General features: G+C 45.0%; 2 protein-coding genes across 2 annotated transcripts in view; both read right to left on the bottom strand.

Annotated features, from left to right (window-relative positions):
- txnipa (thioredoxin interacting protein a) overlaps window positions 1-2,777 on the bottom strand; it is a 4,652-nt gene extending 1,875 nt beyond the window's left edge. Inside the window, exons 1-5 of the mRNA XM_083645763.1 lie at window positions 2,319-2,777; window positions 1,266-1,341; window positions 917-1,064; window positions 116-475; window positions 1-18 (exon numbers count right to left, since the gene is read on the bottom strand). The exon at window positions 1-18 is cut by the window's left edge and continues 285 nt beyond it. Of these exons, the coding sequence (XP_083501889.1) occupies window positions 1-18; window positions 116-475; window positions 917-1,064; window positions 1,266-1,341; window positions 2,319-2,571 (855 nt within the window). The 5' untranslated portion in view covers window positions 2,572-2,777. The remainder of the gene's footprint in view (window positions 19-115; window positions 476-916; window positions 1,065-1,265; window positions 1,342-2,318) is intronic.
- Window positions 2,778-11,056: 8,279 nt separating this feature from the next.
- The window catches only part of LOC310785113 (thrombospondin-3b-like), a 60,312-nt gene continuing 53,868 nt past the window's right edge, over window positions 11,057-17,500 (bottom strand). Inside the window, exons 23-30 of the mRNA XM_083646096.1 lie at window positions 17,087-17,139; window positions 15,856-16,049; window positions 14,967-15,145; window positions 14,773-14,821; window positions 13,930-14,126; window positions 12,297-12,469; window positions 11,257-11,396; window positions 11,057-11,140 (exon numbers count right to left, since the gene is read on the bottom strand). Of these exons, the coding sequence (XP_083502222.1) occupies window positions 11,085-11,140; window positions 11,257-11,396; window positions 12,297-12,469; window positions 13,930-14,126; window positions 14,773-14,821; window positions 14,967-15,145; window positions 15,856-16,049; window positions 17,087-17,139 (1,041 nt within the window). The 3' untranslated portion in view covers window positions 11,057-11,084. The remainder of the gene's footprint in view (window positions 11,141-11,256; window positions 11,397-12,296; window positions 12,470-13,929; window positions 14,127-14,772; window positions 14,822-14,966; window positions 15,146-15,855; window positions 16,050-17,086; window positions 17,140-17,500) is intronic.

The raw sequence follows: 17,500 nt of genomic DNA, 5'->3' as shown, positions 1-17,500 counted from the left end.
GGGGATGTGCACGTAGATCTGGAGGAAGGACCAGTAACATGTTCAGTTCAAACCCAAAGTGAGATCACATCTATCCTTACATGGTGATTGAATAGGCCAGAAGCGTAAGGCTTACCATCAGCGCGTACTCCACGCGGATGATGTTGCAGCCCAGCATGGAGGGTTTGATCTTGGGCACCCTGATGGTCTTCCCCTGCCAGGCGTCACACATGCCAGAGATGATGTGGTTTCCCCGGACCGACGACAGCTTCTGGCGGAACAGCTTGGTGCGGCCGTTGGCCTGGTAGGTGTGCTTGGAGATGATGGCGGCCTTGGGCACCACGATGCGGGAGCAGGTGTTCTCAAACTTGGCACTGATGCAGATGTCTTCGCCCTCACAGAAGCCACGTCGGTCTATTTTGACATTCAGGGACACCTGGCCATCAGGGATGAACATGCAGGTGACTTTCTTCTCCTTCATGCCACCTGTGGGAGACTGAAGAGACAAAGACAGGTTACACACCGCAAACTTACCCTTGAGATAACTCTTGTTATGATTTGGCGCTGTATAAAATGTATTGATTGTAGGTGCACTACACTCAAGCTCAAGCTAAAATGTGCACATGCCCCTGGTTTCAGTTGAGGCTATTTAACAAGTTGGAAAAATAAATAAAACAGCTCGCACACTGCAAGGGCTCCAGTAAGGTTGCTTTTATTGCAGCAGCAGGGTGACTGCTCTTCTCCTGTTCAGACCGTTCTGAAGAAGAGCAGTCACCCTGCTCTTTTATTTCTTCCAGCTCTGCAGTGGATGTGCGTGTTTTTAACTTTTCTCTTATTTAACAAGTTGGCCAGGTGCCAAAATGGAATCTGCATTGCTACCAATAAGAATATAAATAAAACCCCTGATTTGGTGTCCTGAGACAATAAGTGAACTTACCAGCAGATCTGGGGTGTTGACATCCAGGGGCTCCTCCACTTCAAAGGCTTTTTTGCACTCAAGGGCAGGCTGGCCTGGCCTCTCCATCAGGCCCTTCACATAGTAATGGACATAGCCAAACTTCCCCTTGTAGGAGGACACCAGCTGTCTGTGAGAACGAAGGAGAAAACAGTTAGAGCATTAACACAGTGCCTTGCATGTCACTGACATGAACAGTGTCTTACATGCCACTGACATGTCAGTGCCTTACATGCCACTGACATGAACAGTGTCTTACATGCCACTGACATGTCAGTGCCTTACATGCCACTGACATGAACGTAAATGGACACAAGGTAGAGTGACTCACCCTTCCATGGGGAGCTCAAATCCAAACATGTATTCATATTTGTTGCCGGGCCTCAGGATGACAGAACCATCAGAATCTGTGAACAGAATGACAGAACCTCTTGTTACTGTACTCCATCAATGGAATACTACAGTACACTCCACTACTGCCTTCAGAACCTCTTGTTACTGTACTCCATCAATGGAATACTACAGTACACTCCACTACTGCCTTCAGAACCTCTTGTTACTGTACTCCATCAATGGAATACTACAGTACACTCCACTACTGCCTTCAGAACCTCTTGTTACTGTACTCCATCAATGGAATACTACAGTACACTCCACTACTGCCTGCTGCCCACACTGGCACTGTGGCTGGATGCCAGGGGCAGGAGAGTCACATGTGACAGCTGATAGCCTCCTCTCTGAGGGAATACCAGGGCACTGAAATCTAAGATCTTATATTCTAATCTACTCCATCTGGAATACCAGGTCACTGAAATCTAAGATCTTATATTCTACTCTATGTGGAATACCAGGTCACTGAAATCGAAGATCTTATATCTACTCTATGTGGGATGTCCCACTGCACTGAATGTTTAAGGGCTGGAGGTCAACGCTAACCAGGGAATCCAGGCCACTATCATTTCAGAGTTAATCATTTACACTGGGGTCAAGGTTGGGGTGTCAGGTAGGCTAAGCTGTCAGTTATAATAGCTAGATTTGTATTATTATTATTGTGTCTTGGTAAAATGCTCTTGCCTACATTTCTTTCTCATTTCTCTTCTTATACAGTATATAAGCCAGTTCAATGTTGTTTATTAGACGTGCTAACTACTGTATACAGACTATAGCTAAAACAAAGTTGAAAGTTGTTTTTCCAGCCAAAATATCAACTTTAGATGCCAAATGATATACATTACATTTAGTTTGATTTATTAAATTGAAAATGTAAGTCAGCACCATGCTAGCTGAGTGGTAAAGTAACAGATCCAGTAAGACAGCCTCGTGTTAATTAAACAGGAGCAGTTAGCAGTTAGCATGTAGCTGAGTGGTAGTCAGGTGAGCTCACCTGTGGGCTGGTCGTCCAGGGAGACCAGCTCCTCGTAGCGGAGGTACTCTGCCTCCTGGCGGCAGCGCTGCTTGCCTTTAGCCATGTCCACCTTGGCTGTGCCCAGAGCCAGCACCCTGACGGCGGACACCCGGGTCACCTCGCACACCTCCACCACCACCCGGCCGGACACCTTGTCCCCCCCGCAGTAAAACGTCTTGCTGGGGTCCGAGAACACCACCTCGAAGGTCTTCAGCCTCTTCACAGCCACCATGATGCCGTGAGAAGAAGGTATCCACAGGCGGAAACTAGTAGTTGAGAAGTGTCCGTTAAATCAATGATGCTGGTTTGGTTTAGCAGTGTATTGTTATGCTAAAGCTGCAGGTAGCTGTGTGTGTCTGTGTCTAAGCTGCAGGTGCAGGTAGCTGTTAAGCTGCAGGTGCAGGTAGCTGTGTGTGTGTGTCTGTGTCCTGCACTCATTCCGTTCGTTCTAACTGTAAACAAAGACGCTGTGGTTTTATATGAGCGCCGCCTCCCTGCACACGAGGAGCCGGAGTGAACAGCATGGCTCAGCGCGTGCACACGCCTCTGATTGGTGGAGAGCGGTTGTTTGTGTCAGCTCCAGCCAATCGGCGCCCGAGACGGCCGCGTGGACAGCGCATGGCTCAGAGCGTGGTCAGCGGATGGGACAGGAAGTCTGCAGGCACGGACACGCGCACACCACGTACGCGCGCACCCACACCCACAGATATACACAAGGACAAGGACACCTCATGTAGTAAACAGTGTGAAAGTCAGTTAGAAGTTAGCAGCACAAATGACACTTTTAGATCATATTCATTTACAACTCCTACATTAGCCATGAATCAGATACCGTAGTCACATTAGTCATAATAAGTCAAGTTTCAGATTCAGGTTTATTATATATATTTATTTAATATGAGTCATTGACCCACATGACAGAGGTACACAACATGCATGGACAACATTGCAATAATAAAAAGACAACAGACAAACAGTTTCATCAAAAGCGAGTGGATGAATAGCTGTGGTTGATATTATAAAAATGTTCTTTTAAGAACTGACATATTAGGGTTGAAGATTTCATGAAGTTGCAACAAGTTTGAGTGGTTTGGTTAATTTGAGCACTCACTATTTTGCATGATTTCATAGTGCAAACATGATGTTGCACTTACCATAGATGAGGCTACGTGATCGATTGTGCTGGTATATAATATATTATATATATATATATATTATATAGTATATTTAGTTTGGGTCCCCAGCCAAAAGGGGGGTCATTTATTTTTGCTATAATTCCATTCATAAGTAACACAATGATTATTTTGGTGATGGGTTTTATACACTTTCTGTAATAAAACATCTAAAAGCATCAACATTATTATCATATGGGGGACCGTGGGACAAAATCCTATCAGATGGGGGTCCGTGATCTATTTTTTGTCAGTTAGGGGTCCTTCACGTGAAAAAAATGGAGAACCACTGCAGTATGTAGTTGAATGTGACTTTTGGGGATGTGTTATCAAGGCCTTACTATTTGACGAGGCTTACCTTGAAAGGTCTATTATACGTTAGAAACAACTCAAGCTAATGCACTCTTCCAACTATCAGTGTGACTCTGTGTGTTAGGTGAGGGAGTGACTTTATGCCAGCTCCAAAATGACTGCAGCAGTTCTACACTTCAGTATTCTTTGTACTGCTCAACACGTTGCATATTTGCATCCTGATTATATGCAAGTCAGCACATGTGATTTGCACATAATAATAGCATGTCATGCACTCGCATTTCCACACATTCTTATTTTCCTGACAGGACAGCCTCTCCCACGGCACCATGCTGCTGTGTAAAGGTCACTGCCTTTCAGCTCAGCAACAGTGTTGGGGGTAACTCATTACAAAAGTAACATATTACTTTTAGCAGTAACTCAGTAATATAACTCATTACAATATGATTTCAGTAATATTATACCAGTTACTCTTTCAAGAACACAAGTTACAAATTGAGTTACTTTTTTTTAATCAAAGCACATATTTAAATAAAGATACAATCATTTACTAATCAAATTGCATGTTTTTATGCAAATAACCACTATAGATGACAATAACAAAGGAAAAGGATAACATTTTAGAATTGTGGACGGTTTACACTGACTTGAAGATTGTATAAATTATCTTTCGGGATGGTTCCAGGGCGGCGATGTCATTCTGCTACTGCAGTTATTTTGGTGAAAGTAATGCAAAAGTAGTGTTATAAGTAATGAGTTACTCTACACACACAGTAATATTGTAAAGTAACTTATTACTTTAAAATGAAAGTAACTAGTAATATGTAGTATATTACATTTTGAAAGTAACTTGCCCAACACTGCTCAGCAAGGAGATCATAACAATCCTAAACCTATAGTCTCTGATAGTGATATCATCAGCAGCCCACGTATGCTTCAAGACTTTTCATACATTTACAAACGCTACACTGTGACAGTGTTCTATCTCAATCAAAGCAAATGTAACCATTTGTCTCAGAAACATGACAGAAATAACTACAGCGGGTTTTCAAAGTCTGAGACAGTGGGCCTCCCCACAGACAAAGCCTGGATAAAGCTGACCATGATGATGTCATTTGATCCCATTGCAACTCAACACTTGAGCTAAGATAGCCTGATGTTGCTGTTTGATATACTTCAGAATCAGACGACACCCAAATACATCAAAAGTTCTGTCTGCAGGCATTTTATTTGTTTCTGACTCTGGGAAAGTGGGAAAAACTGTGAAATTCTCCAAAACTGTATTGCTGAACTCTCGAGCCAAATCACACACATTTAGGCTATTATGTCATCTCCTTTTGATAACTAACTCAATATTGTTTCACTTCCATTCACTGAGCCTCCCCTGAAACTGTTTGGAGCCCCACCCAGAACCTCTGCCATTACATTACTCAGTGTTGACACTTCTTGGAATGTGAGGTGAACTCTCTAAGTGACGCTCACCTGGGGGTCAGGAGGGGTCAGGGGTCATACAGATAGATGGCAGCTCAGGTATCTAGACACAGATAGCATCTTCTTCTTTTTCCAATATTTTATTTTTCAATTTTTCAGAACATCAAAAACAAAAACAAAAACAAACATAGAAACAGACCTAGAAAAAGAAAAATATACATATCTACAAGTACTGCTACCAGCCAAATAGTGTACTTATGTGCTTGTAGTAGATGTACATGGGATCCTACGTAAAGCGTCCCTGAGAGATTAGCAGGGCGGGTTACCCGTCTCCCCTAACCTCGTCCAAGTGGGCCACAAACGGGCCCCAAATACTTGAAAATGTGTTAGGCGAGTTGGTCCTCAGGAACCTGAGTCTCTCCATACGTACAACTGAAACCATGTCTGTCAGCCACAGTTGTAATCTGTACAGATTCAAGTGTGCGGAAATTCCTTTTATATTTGTAACTCTAGTTATTTTTCCAGCACCTTGGCCGAGACTTGGCTGGGTCGAGCGGTGGCCCTCCCTCAGATGTCAGCCACAGTTGAAAAGGAGGAGAGGGAGACTTCCACTCCTTCAAAATGAGTCTCTTGGCAACAGTCATTCCGTGTGTCAGAGACTGTTGCACAGCTGTAGGGAGGAGCAGAGAGGATTCCGAGCAGCCAAAGATGGCGAGTTCCACCTCTGGTTGAAGGGTTATTTTATAGGCCTTAGAGTAGCAGTCAGATATCTTGACCCAGTATCCAGACAGTGAAGTACAGGACAGTATCCGGACAGTGAAGTACAGGACAGTGAAGGGCAGAACCAGAAAGCATGGGACAGTGTAGTGTACCCTCTAACACCTGGCAGGCACCTATATTGGTGAGACAGAAGGGTATATCTTATGCAACCTGGACTTGGAATAATACAGATAGCATCTTTGTCATCTGTGTGAAATAGTTTCTCATCGTTACAGTCGCCTATGTTCCCTTGAGACACACTTTGAAAATAGCAAGTTTAAAAGGTGTTTAAGATAGATATCTTCTGAACATACTGAAGTCATTTAGATGAAACAGCCTACAGTTAGACATGGTAATCAGCCTCTGTAGTATAGGGTTACTTCATTCATAGAATAAGACACAAAGATCCGCCTGTGTGACTGACGGTGGCAGCGTTGGTACAGGTGACAACAGGGGAGGAGCCTGTGTGACTGACGGTGGCAGCGTTGGTACAGGTGACAACAGGGGAGGAGCCTGTGTGACTGACGGTGGCAGCGTTGGTACAGGTGACAACAGGGGAGGAGCCTGTGTGACTGACGGTGGCAGCGTTGGTACAGGTGACAACAGGGGAGGAGCCTGTGTGACTGACGGTGGCAGCGTTGGTACAGGTGACAACAGGGGAGGAGCCTGTGTGACTGACGGTGGCAGCGTTGGTACAGGTGACAACAGGGGAGGAGCCTGTGTGACTGACGGTGGCAGCGTTGGTACAGGTGACAACAGGGGAAGAGCCTGTGTGACTGACGGTGGCAGCGTTGGTACAGGTGACAACAGGGGAGGAGCCTGTGTGACTGACGGTGGCAGCGTTGGTACAGGTGACAACAGGGGAGGAGCCTGTGTGACTGACGATGGCAGCGTTGGTACAGGTGACAACAGGGGAGGAGCCTGTGTGACTGACGGTGGCAGCGTTGGTACAGGTGACAACAGGGGAGGAGCCTGTGTGACTGACGGTGGCAGCGTTGGTACAGGTGACAACAGGGGAGGAGCCTGTGTGACTGACGGTGGCAGCGTTGGTACAGGTGACAACAGGGGAGGAGCCTGTGTGACTGACGGTGGCAGCGTTGGTACAGGTGACAACAGGGGAGGAGCCTGTGTGACTGACGGTGGCAGCGTTGGTACAGGTGACAACAGGGGAGGAGCCTGTGTGACTGACGGTGGCAGCGTTGGTACAGGTGACAACAGGGGAGGAGCCTGTGTGACTGACGGTGGCAGCGTTGGTACAGGTGACAACAGGGGAGGAGCCTGTGTGACTGACGGTGGCAGCGTTGGTACAGGTGACAACAGGGGAGGAGCCTGTGTGACTGACGGTGGCAGCGTTGGTACAGGTGACAACAGGGGAGGAGCCTGTGTGACTGACGGTGGCAGCGTTGGTACAGGTTACAACAGGGGAGGAGCCTGTGTGACTGACGGTGGCAGCGTTGGTACAGGTGACAACAGGGGAGGAGCCTGTGTGACTGACGGTGGCAGCGTTGGTACAGGTGACAACAGGGGAGGAGCCTGTGTGACTGACGGTGGCAGCGTTGGTACAGGTGACAACAGGGGAGGAGCCTGTGTGACTGACGGTGGCAGCGTTGGTACAGGTGACAACAGGGGAGGAGCCTGTGTGACTGACGGTGGCAGCGTTGGTACAGGTTACAACAGGGGAGGAGCCTGTGTGACTGACGGTGGCAGCGTTGGTACAGGTGACAACAGGGGAGGAGCCTGTGTGACTGACGGTGGCAGCGTTGGTACAGGTGACAACAGGGGAGGAGCCTGTGTGACTGACGGTGGCAGCGTTGGTACAGGTGACAACAGGGGAGGAGCCTGTGTGACTGACGGTGGCAGCGTTGGTACAGGTGACAACAGGGGAGGTTTCTGATTTCACAAGTCTTTGTTTATCACAGGAGAGAAACTGTGTACAAAAAGGAGCGGGAGCGGGACCATCACACAGTACTGAGACACGTGTCGTGCTGCCACCAAATACCGTTCAACAGGGGGAGGGGCTTAAAAGTACAATAATAACTACATAAACAGAATATAAAAATAGTGGCAGTGGCATCAGGACATGAAGGCAGAGGTGAAGCAGCTGTGAGCCTTTGTGGATTCCCCATAACATATTCAGTAACGCTGTACATGTCGTTTATGCAGTTTGTATATATATATATATATCTATATATATATATATATATATACGGTATATATATATATATGTATATATATATATATCCTATATATATAGGCCTACATATATATATATAATCTATCTATAGACTTGTGTAGCCTACTTGTACTATGTGAGTGAAATGGGGACTTGTTACATGTGGCAAATAAAGATAGCCTACTTCAACTTGTATATAGCACTACATTTATATACTATACATTTATTATAGCACTACATTTATATATACATTTATTATAGCACTACATTTATATACTATACATTTATTATAGCACTACATTTCTCTGGTGCAACACCTGTCAGGTTATGAATGCAGAGACTTCTTGAACGCGCTCTGAATGGGAGCTGCTGACTGGAGGGTGTTTTTGGATCTGGAGATTTCTCGGAAGTACGAGTTCACTTTGTTCCAGCCTGAACTTTCACCCCATTTTCTTTCCGAAGCCACCATGGCGCCATCTAGGGGATTGTTGTCAACCATGCCCTTTAACCCAATGTATTTCCTCAGGAAGGCTGCAGTGCCACCTAGAGGCAGAATATGCCCAAAGTCAAGCAATCCCAGCACCAGCATCAACTCAATAGCTTAGAAATTACAAGAAGGTTCTGTCTGTAGCCTCAGAATTTGACTATGATTGATTGATAGATGTATTATTTCTTGTGTGTGTGTGTGTGTGTGTGTGTGTGTGTGTGTCTCTGTGTGTGTGTGTGTGTGTGTGTGTGTGGTGGGTGTGTGTGTGTGTGTGTGTGTGTGTCTGTGTGTGTCTGTGTGTGTCTGTGTGTGTGTGTCCTGCACACAAGGTGTCCGACCCTCATGGGCTTCAAGACACCAACATCAATCACCGCTGCAGTGGTCAACATAAATCGTAAGTCAACTCATTTGTACGACTAATCATTTGTTTCACTCAATAGTCTCAGAGAAGCACCCTAATATGGCAGTGCAGGCTCCATTCAACAAGGCCCTGTCGTTTTCATACATGTAGCAATCACAATAAAACAGTACTTGCCTTCAACACAAGGTTGTTGTCCGTCAAGTTGGGGTATTGGTGTTCTTAAAGGTATACTATGCAACTATTTCATCAACTCATTCCCTGCCATCTGTGGTAACATATTTGAATGTTCTCTTTATCCAACTAACTATGGGTGCTTCTTCCTGTGTAATCTTTGCATGACATTGCTGACAGCTTGACACCCGTCTGTAAACGTTGTATCAGGTCCAGCTTGACACCCGTCTGTAAACGTTGCCAATCAGGTCCAGCTTGACACCCGTCTGTAAACGTTGCATCAGGTCCAGCTTGACACCCGTCTGTAAACGTTGCATCAGGTCCAGCTTGACACCCGTCTGTAAACGTTGTTAATCAGGTCCAGCTTGGCAAAAATCTCATCGATAAATATCCAGAGTTGCTCAAAGAGCAACAGAAATAGCGGATGTGATAGACACAATTATTACATTCCCTCAAATAAGTCGTCAAACCAGTCTTATTTATTGTGACAAGCAACCCCCCCCCCCCAGCGTCGGAGTTTTACGGCTCGTTAAACTCCGCTGGGGGGGGGGGGGGGTTAACATGACTTGATTGTTGCAGCTTGCGGATTTCCTCGTTAATAATGAGGAAATGCGCAAGCTGCAACAATCAAGTCACGTTAAACCGGACCTTGTACACATAATTATTTTACAGCGGGGCATTCAAAAATAAGGTGGATAGCTGTACTTTAAACAGTTGACATAAATAGCATTACAGAAATTAATATTAGTTGGTATAACAAAGCAATTTATTTTGAAGTAATAATACAAGTCCTAAGACAGTAATTTAAGGTCCAAGAGTAACATTTCTTCTAATCATTAAATTTGTCTTTACTTGAGACTTTAGTCTTAAACAATCTGTTCATCTAACTTTCAGTTGATTAACTTTACTTGGGGGTCAAGGTGAGACAATCACTTTCAATAAATAGAATAGAAATAGAAATAAAACAATAGTAATTTATTGTCATTGTACAGAATATACCACCAAAGTATGTTTCAGCATTCAGAAAAAAACTGCTCAGTAGTTTTCCACCCTCTTCATTAGTTTACTCTTCCTGGTGAGATATCTTGTAATGTGTGATCTCCTGTCACAGCTCATAGTGTGAAAACCACAAAGACTCCTGATTACAAGACAGACAGGTGTATCATGTGACAGACAGGTGTATCATGTGACACACAGGTGTATCATGTGACAGACAGTTGTATCATGTGACATACGGGTGTATCGTGTGACAGACAGGTGTATCATGTGACAGACAGTTGTATCATGTGACATACGGGTGTATCGTGTGACAGACAGGTATCATGTGACAGACAGTTGTATCATGTGACAGACAGGTGTATCGTGTGAAAAGAAACAGCGATCTGATGACTTCGACCATCGGCTGCTGTCTCCATAGTCAAGTCAGAGTGCTGACCTTGAAACACCGTCAAGGTTGAGTAAATCTGAGTGAGTCCAGAGGTGATTCTTCACAAAAGAGCCCAAATTGTCTGTCAACTGTAATAACATATTTGGATCAGTGTCAAATGAGTGGACATTTTGGACACACATATTTATAACGCAATCACACACTTTACAAACACCGGTCAACTTACAAAATGCAAACGGTAAAACAGCTTTGACTTTTGGCAAAAACATTTGCTTTGTTTCAACCCATCAAGAAAACGATCATGGAATGACTTAGATGTCCTCGCTAAAGATCCACACTGCATGCAGACACCTGCTCAATGACTCACACAACCTGCTCAATGACTCACACAAGCTAACACGCGCGGACGCACACATGGCACCCCACATGGCACCTGCACGTCCACAGGTGACAGGTGATGGATGATACAGGACAGTGTGAGAGGCTGTAGGCTCACACCCTGATGTGGATGGTCTTACGATAAACCTCAAAATCCTCTGGTACAGTATCTGTAGAAAAACACAGATTATATAACTACATGTTTGATCCATGAGAAACTGCAAAACATGTGACAGGGACTGACTGGTGTTTTAACATGTACAGAACCAACAGAAACAGAACCTACCATTGCAACGGTAGCCCAGATTGGACCAGATGATTTGCTCTTGGGAGAAACAGAAGACACCCAGTCTGCCTCCCTTCATGGAGGAGTCGATGACCACACCTGAGTCTGCTACCAGCGTCATGCCTTCATACAGCCTCACCCTGCCAACCAGGACACAGTTTGATTAGCTAAACTACATCATGATACATGACCGAACAGGCCATCAGTCAACATCACTTAAAGCAGCTACGAGCAACTTTTTCGATTCTTATTAAACAGTATAATTACAATATTGATGCATCACATCTTACCTATAATAGTAGCTGAGACCAAAGCCGTGTCAATCGGAGATTGCTCCCTTAGGTGATTATTAAGTCTGTGTCTGTCTAAACTCGCGTCAACAGGGGGCTCTCTCTCTCTCTCTCCTTACCGCCGGACCGGCTACACCCGGAAGTGAAACGCAGCTGCCTGCCTACCCCGTTCGCGCTGCCTAGCAACATAACATAAACAATGTGAACGCCACGCATACTCTCGGGAACATCTCTCGTTATATTCTAACAGGTTTTTTGGAAGTTATTTTGTGGTTATGGCCGAAGTGGCTGCTGCAAACCGTTTCATTTCACTTCCTGATCTGCCCTGGCCACAGACAGACTAACACTGGCCGATTCACTCGGGGTTCAAGCGAGACTACTCTGCGTTGGTCTCGTCGACTATTAGAGGTAAGATGTGATGCATTGATATTAAATTTATACTGTTTAATAACAATCGAAAAAGTTGCTCGTAGCTGCTTTAATGTGTTTTCTTTAATCTGGTGGAAGCATTTTTCAATCAAAAGTGAAACGACACAGATATGATGGTTTATAGTGGGAGTGACCCTGCCCGCCCCATTCACTTCAATACAACTGGCCCGAAAGCCAAATTTGAAAGCTGTGAGGTGAGTGATGTCCTTGCTTACAACAAGGAAGAGCACTGTCCTACTTGGAATGCTCTGGCAGGGTACAAAGTACTGCTGTAGGTGAACATACTCATTGCAAGGCAAGATAAGCTTGGATGAGGGTCACCTGATGTATCCGACATGTGGGCGATGGGTGAGGTGCCAGCGGTAGGACGTGCGGTCCCTCCAGCCCACGTTGCGAGGGTCCTTCCACAGCAGGGTGACCTCCCCCGGGGTGTCACCGGTGTGCCACAGGGCATTACGCAGATACTCCCCTGGACCTGTACGTGACTTCACAGCCTGGAGAGGTAACAGAGGTTAAGACCTGGACCTGTACGTGACTTCACAGCCTGGAGAGGTAACAGAGGTTAAGACCTGGACCTGTACGTGACTTCACAGCCTGGAGAGGTAACAGAGGTTAAGACCTGGACCTGTACGTGACTTCACAGCCTGGAGAGGTAACAGAGGTATAAGACCTGTAGGTGACTTCACAGCCTGGAGAGGTAACAGAGGTTAAGACCTGTACGTGACTTCACAGCCTGGAGAGGTAACAGAGGTTAAGACCTGTACGTGACTTCACAGTCTGGAGAGGTAACAGAGGTTAAGACCTGTATGTGACTTCACAGCCTGGAGAGGTAACAGAGGTTAAGACCTGTACGTGACTTCACAGCCTGGAGAGGTAACAGAGGTTAAGACCTGTATGTGACTTCACAGCCTGGAGAGGTAACAGAGGTTAAGACCTGTACGTGACTTCACAGTCTGGAGAGGTAACAGAGGTTAAGACCTGTACGTGACTTCACAGCCTGGAGAGGTAACAGAGGTTAAGACCTGTATGTGACTTCACAGCCTGGAGAGGTAACAGAGGTTAAGACCTGTACGTGACTTCACAGCCTGGAGAGGTAACAGAGGTTAAGACCTGTACGTGACTTCACAGCCTGGAGAGGTAACAGAGGTTAAGACCTGTATGTGACTTCACAGTCTGGAGAGGTAACAGAGGTTAAGACCTGTACGTGACTTCACAGCCTGGAGAGGTAACAGAGGTTAAGACCTGTACGTGACTTCACAGTCTGGAGAGGTAACAGAGGTTAAGACCTGTACGTGACTTCACAGTCTGGAGAGGTAACAGAGGTATAAGACCTGTACGTGACTTCACAGCCTGGAGAGGTAACAGAGGTTAAGACCTGGACCTGTACGTGACTTCACAGCCTGGAGAGGTAACAGAGGTTAAGACCTGGACCTGTACGTGACTTCACAGTCTGGAGAAGTAACAGAGGTTAAGACCTGTACGTGACTTCACAGCCTGGAGAGGTAACAGAGGTTAAGACCTGTACGTGACTTCACAGCCTGGAGAGGTAACAGAGGTTAAGACCTGTATGTGACTTCACAGCCTGGAGAGGTAACAGAGGTTAAGACCCCAGAGAGAATATCTGCACTTCAGCTGACAAACCACGCCAGACCGGTGCCTCTCAGACAAGGGGACTGAGATAACACATGTGAAAAAAGAAATCTGGAGCGCACGGTCAAAGTTAGGCAATTAATAGGTGCAAACAATAAGACTAACGTTTCAACACGCAAAGTGTCTTCTTCAGAGTCAAACGGTTAAGTCCCCTCACTTCCTCTCCAATGGAAATGCAAATCAAGAAGACCTGCAACACTGTGGCAGCTCTTCAGAAGGTTGGTTTTGCAAATACATCCTGACGAAGAGCCTGTGAGGGCTCAAAACGTTAATAAACCGTTAATATTAGAAGGAAGGGACTCACCTTAAGCTGCAGCCCTGGCTGGGCCATGGCCCTGAAGGGAAGGGACTGCCAGTAGGTCTGCTCAGTCTGCTTCCACATCACCACGTAGAACCTGGATGAGTCCTGGTAGCCGAAGATGAAGCCGACGTAGTCGTCGTCTGTAGCCGTGTTAATGTGGAACGTCCCTTCAAAGTCCACCCCGTTAAAGGCTGTGTACCCTGATGGCCAGAGAGAGAACATTAAAGACTGTGTACCCTGATGACCAGAGAGAACGTTTAAACGCCAATTAGTAAGTAGGACCAAACCATGTCAAAGTAGGTCAGTGGGTCACAAACTTTTTGGGCTTCAGTACCTTTCCCTGATTTCGGAATTTACTCAACTACATTATTTTTCAGCCCCATTTGGGGGTGTAGGCGTGTATTACAGATACACAGAGGGACAGACAAGTTCAAGTTTATTATATAGATAATAATCTATAATAATAGATAATAATCTATTATATAGATATAGAGGATATTTTACTGTAAGTATGACCTCATAACACTTAACAAGTACATCTCATATTAAGATGTAGATTAATCAGAAGCAACACAGCATTAGCAATACTGTAGTTAGCTCTCTGCCAAACACTGGAATTTCCTAGCCTGAAAGGAACTTTCAACCCCCCATGACATCACCAAATGCCCAAATTTCCCAGACGCACTTGAATGCAACGCTACTAATCATGTGTTCCAATTATGGAACTTCATCAGTCACTCAGTCACAGACATTTGCGTGTGTAGAGCTGCCTCCGCTAGTCGCAGGTCAGCTAAAAAAAAGAGGAGAATAGCTCTAGGTTACGTTAAATAAGGCTTACAGACTTACCTATTGCTAAACCCGGGTCACTGTTCATGGTTTGGACAATCTCCATGCCCTGAAAAAATGATGGCAGTAACATTAACATTCAGCTATCAATTAGCATGAATAAACATTAGATGGGGGCAACCTCAGATGCAAAGATAGCTCATAACCATGAATTTGACTACTGAATATTTGATCAAATGTAATGTATTTTTCACCTTGTTGAGGACTATCCAGTTGGGGTCGATTTGAGCGTCTCCCTCTGGATCCAAGATGACTGTTTGGAAGGCCCTGAAGTCGGTCATGGTGACCTCTGAACTCTCTGGACAGGCGTCGATAGAGTCCATCACCGAGTCCCCATCAAAATCTGTCTCGCACAAATCACCAACACCGTTTCCTGGTTGGATCAAGAAGAAATAAAAACAAACGCAGCAATCAGAATGATACATCACATGCGATAGAACTTTCAACACAGAAAATATTGTCTAACCAGTAACTGATAGGGGTGGGAATCACTAGACGCCCCACGATACGATATTATCACAACACTAAACCTCATCTAAGATGTTAAATCCTAGCTCCTCTTCCCAACAATGTTTTATATTATCTACAGAAGGTCCATTCATAGAGATGAGATATTCATGTATTTTGGCAAGTCTCCCACTTTGAAAATGCAAAAGTATATTAGTCATGTTGTCCAGGTGTGTTTTGGGTAAGAGGGGAAATCAGGGAATTTCTTCTTAATAAAATCCCTCACCTGTAAATCAACCAGATACCTTTAAGAGATACAGACACCCCAACTTCCAGTCACTTCCTATATCTGTGAAATATAGGTGTAGCCACTACCACGCCCACTTAGGAAACTGGCCAGCCAATGAAGTTTCATACCATTGATAGACAGCCAATCACAAGCTGATGACTGCACCGATTTACTGTAGGAGAAAAGTACCATTTCTTACTATTGGCGGAGCCTGCAGTGGAGTGTCTCTATCTATATTAAAGATCTCTGATGCAACATAATGAAGCCACAACAATCCTGACAAAGCAACAATGGCGTTGATACCGTCAGTGTCTGTCTGACTGGGGTTAGCCATGAGTCGGCAGTACCGTCAGTGTCTGTCTGACTGGGGTTAGCCATGAGTCGGCAGTTGTCAGGTCCGGGAGGTCCCACATCAGGGATGCCATCGTTGTCGTCATCGTCATCACAGTCGTCTCCTATCCCATCATTGTCCGAGTCCAGCTGAGAGCTGTTGGGGACGCTGGGACAGTTGTCTCTGCTGTCTTGATGACCGTCCTCATCCCTGAAATCAAACTATCTGTGTTAATGAACATTCATTACACAGACTGTGCTTGCTATTGTGTTTTTTTAATTCCGCATTCCAGTTGTACTGAGAACTAGCAATTTACCAGTTGACATCATGGGAACTGGGATTTCCTGCTCTGAACTCAGGGGAACCTCACCAACCCTGACCTCAAAATCTAAAATGGCAGCTCTGCGCTTCAACATTATTGAAAGTTGTAGTAATACACTGTTTATTAACACTTGTGTCTTAGGCCATGTTCAGACCAGGAGGCCAAATCTGATTGGTGAATTTTAGTGACCTATTAATGACTTTATCCAGATTGGTTTTATGAGTCTGGACGCTCCAAGTCTGATTTGTGTCACTTGTCCCAAATCACATATGGAGGTAGTTTCCAATCTGCTTTCGACTGATGTGACTTCAGTGCAGACGCGCAGATCCACCAAATCTGATTTGAACGTCACTCACAACTCGTCATCAAATGCTTCTGCGCAGGATTACCACGTCACCAACGTACGTATTTACTCACGCCCACGTCGTTACCATAGCAACCCATGCAGATAGGCTGTTTAGGTCTGGACACACAGATCCGACTTGAGAATCAGATTTGTGGCAGTGCGGACACACTCCCAAATCAGATTTGCGAAACCAATCAAGATAATGATGATTAATGACTTTATCAGCAAATCGGATTTGCCTGTAATGTGAACATGGCCTTATTTGTGTCTCATTAAATCAGTTGTACACACAGTACTAACTTCTATCTGTGGACATTTTGCTACAGTGTTTGTATGTATGCAAAATACAGCGTAATGCATTGTGTTATCCACTGTTAATGCTAACAATAGCTAGACTGGCTAGAACTAACCCTGGCTGGTTTTCCGAATGCGATCAACTCGGGTGTGACATCACTCAACTGGGAAATTCCTAGTTCCCAGTGCAACTGGAATGCAGGATAAGGCTTGTGACAGTAGAGATGCTGATTAAAGCTGGGGGGGGAGATTAAGGTTCTGAGTGCTCAAATGTCCATTACTTACATGTCCTCATTGGTGTCACACACATCACCAACTAGGTCATTATCCATATCCGACTGCAGAGATCAATTGAAATCCAGAGGAGAAATTAAACAAATACATGACATGACAAGTCAAAAAGTAAGTCAATACATGACATATCGTATCGAAGACTATAACAACACATTACAACCGTGGTTAATAACAAAAGTGGATAAAACCCCATGGGGTAAACCATTCCATTGCACGGTGGAAAGCCATAGTAATTATAGGCTATACCAGTGTTCCACCAGTGAACTTAGATCAATCTTTTTTTTTTTTTTTTATGTTTTTTTCCCGATTTTTTTTATCCCATTTTTATCCCCCGTTTAGTGCTCATTTGAATTACTCAATCCTGGTTGCTACTCCATCCTCTGCCGATCTGGGGAGAGCCGAGAC

This window comes from Poromitra crassiceps (assembly GCF_964638095.1).
Source record: "Poromitra crassiceps genome assembly, chromosome: 11".
Taxonomy (NCBI): Eukaryota; Metazoa; Chordata; class Actinopteri; order Beryciformes; family Melamphaidae; genus Poromitra; species Poromitra crassiceps.
The sequence above is the reverse complement of the archived record's forward strand: the minus strand, read 5'-3'. Positions and strand labels throughout refer to the sequence as shown.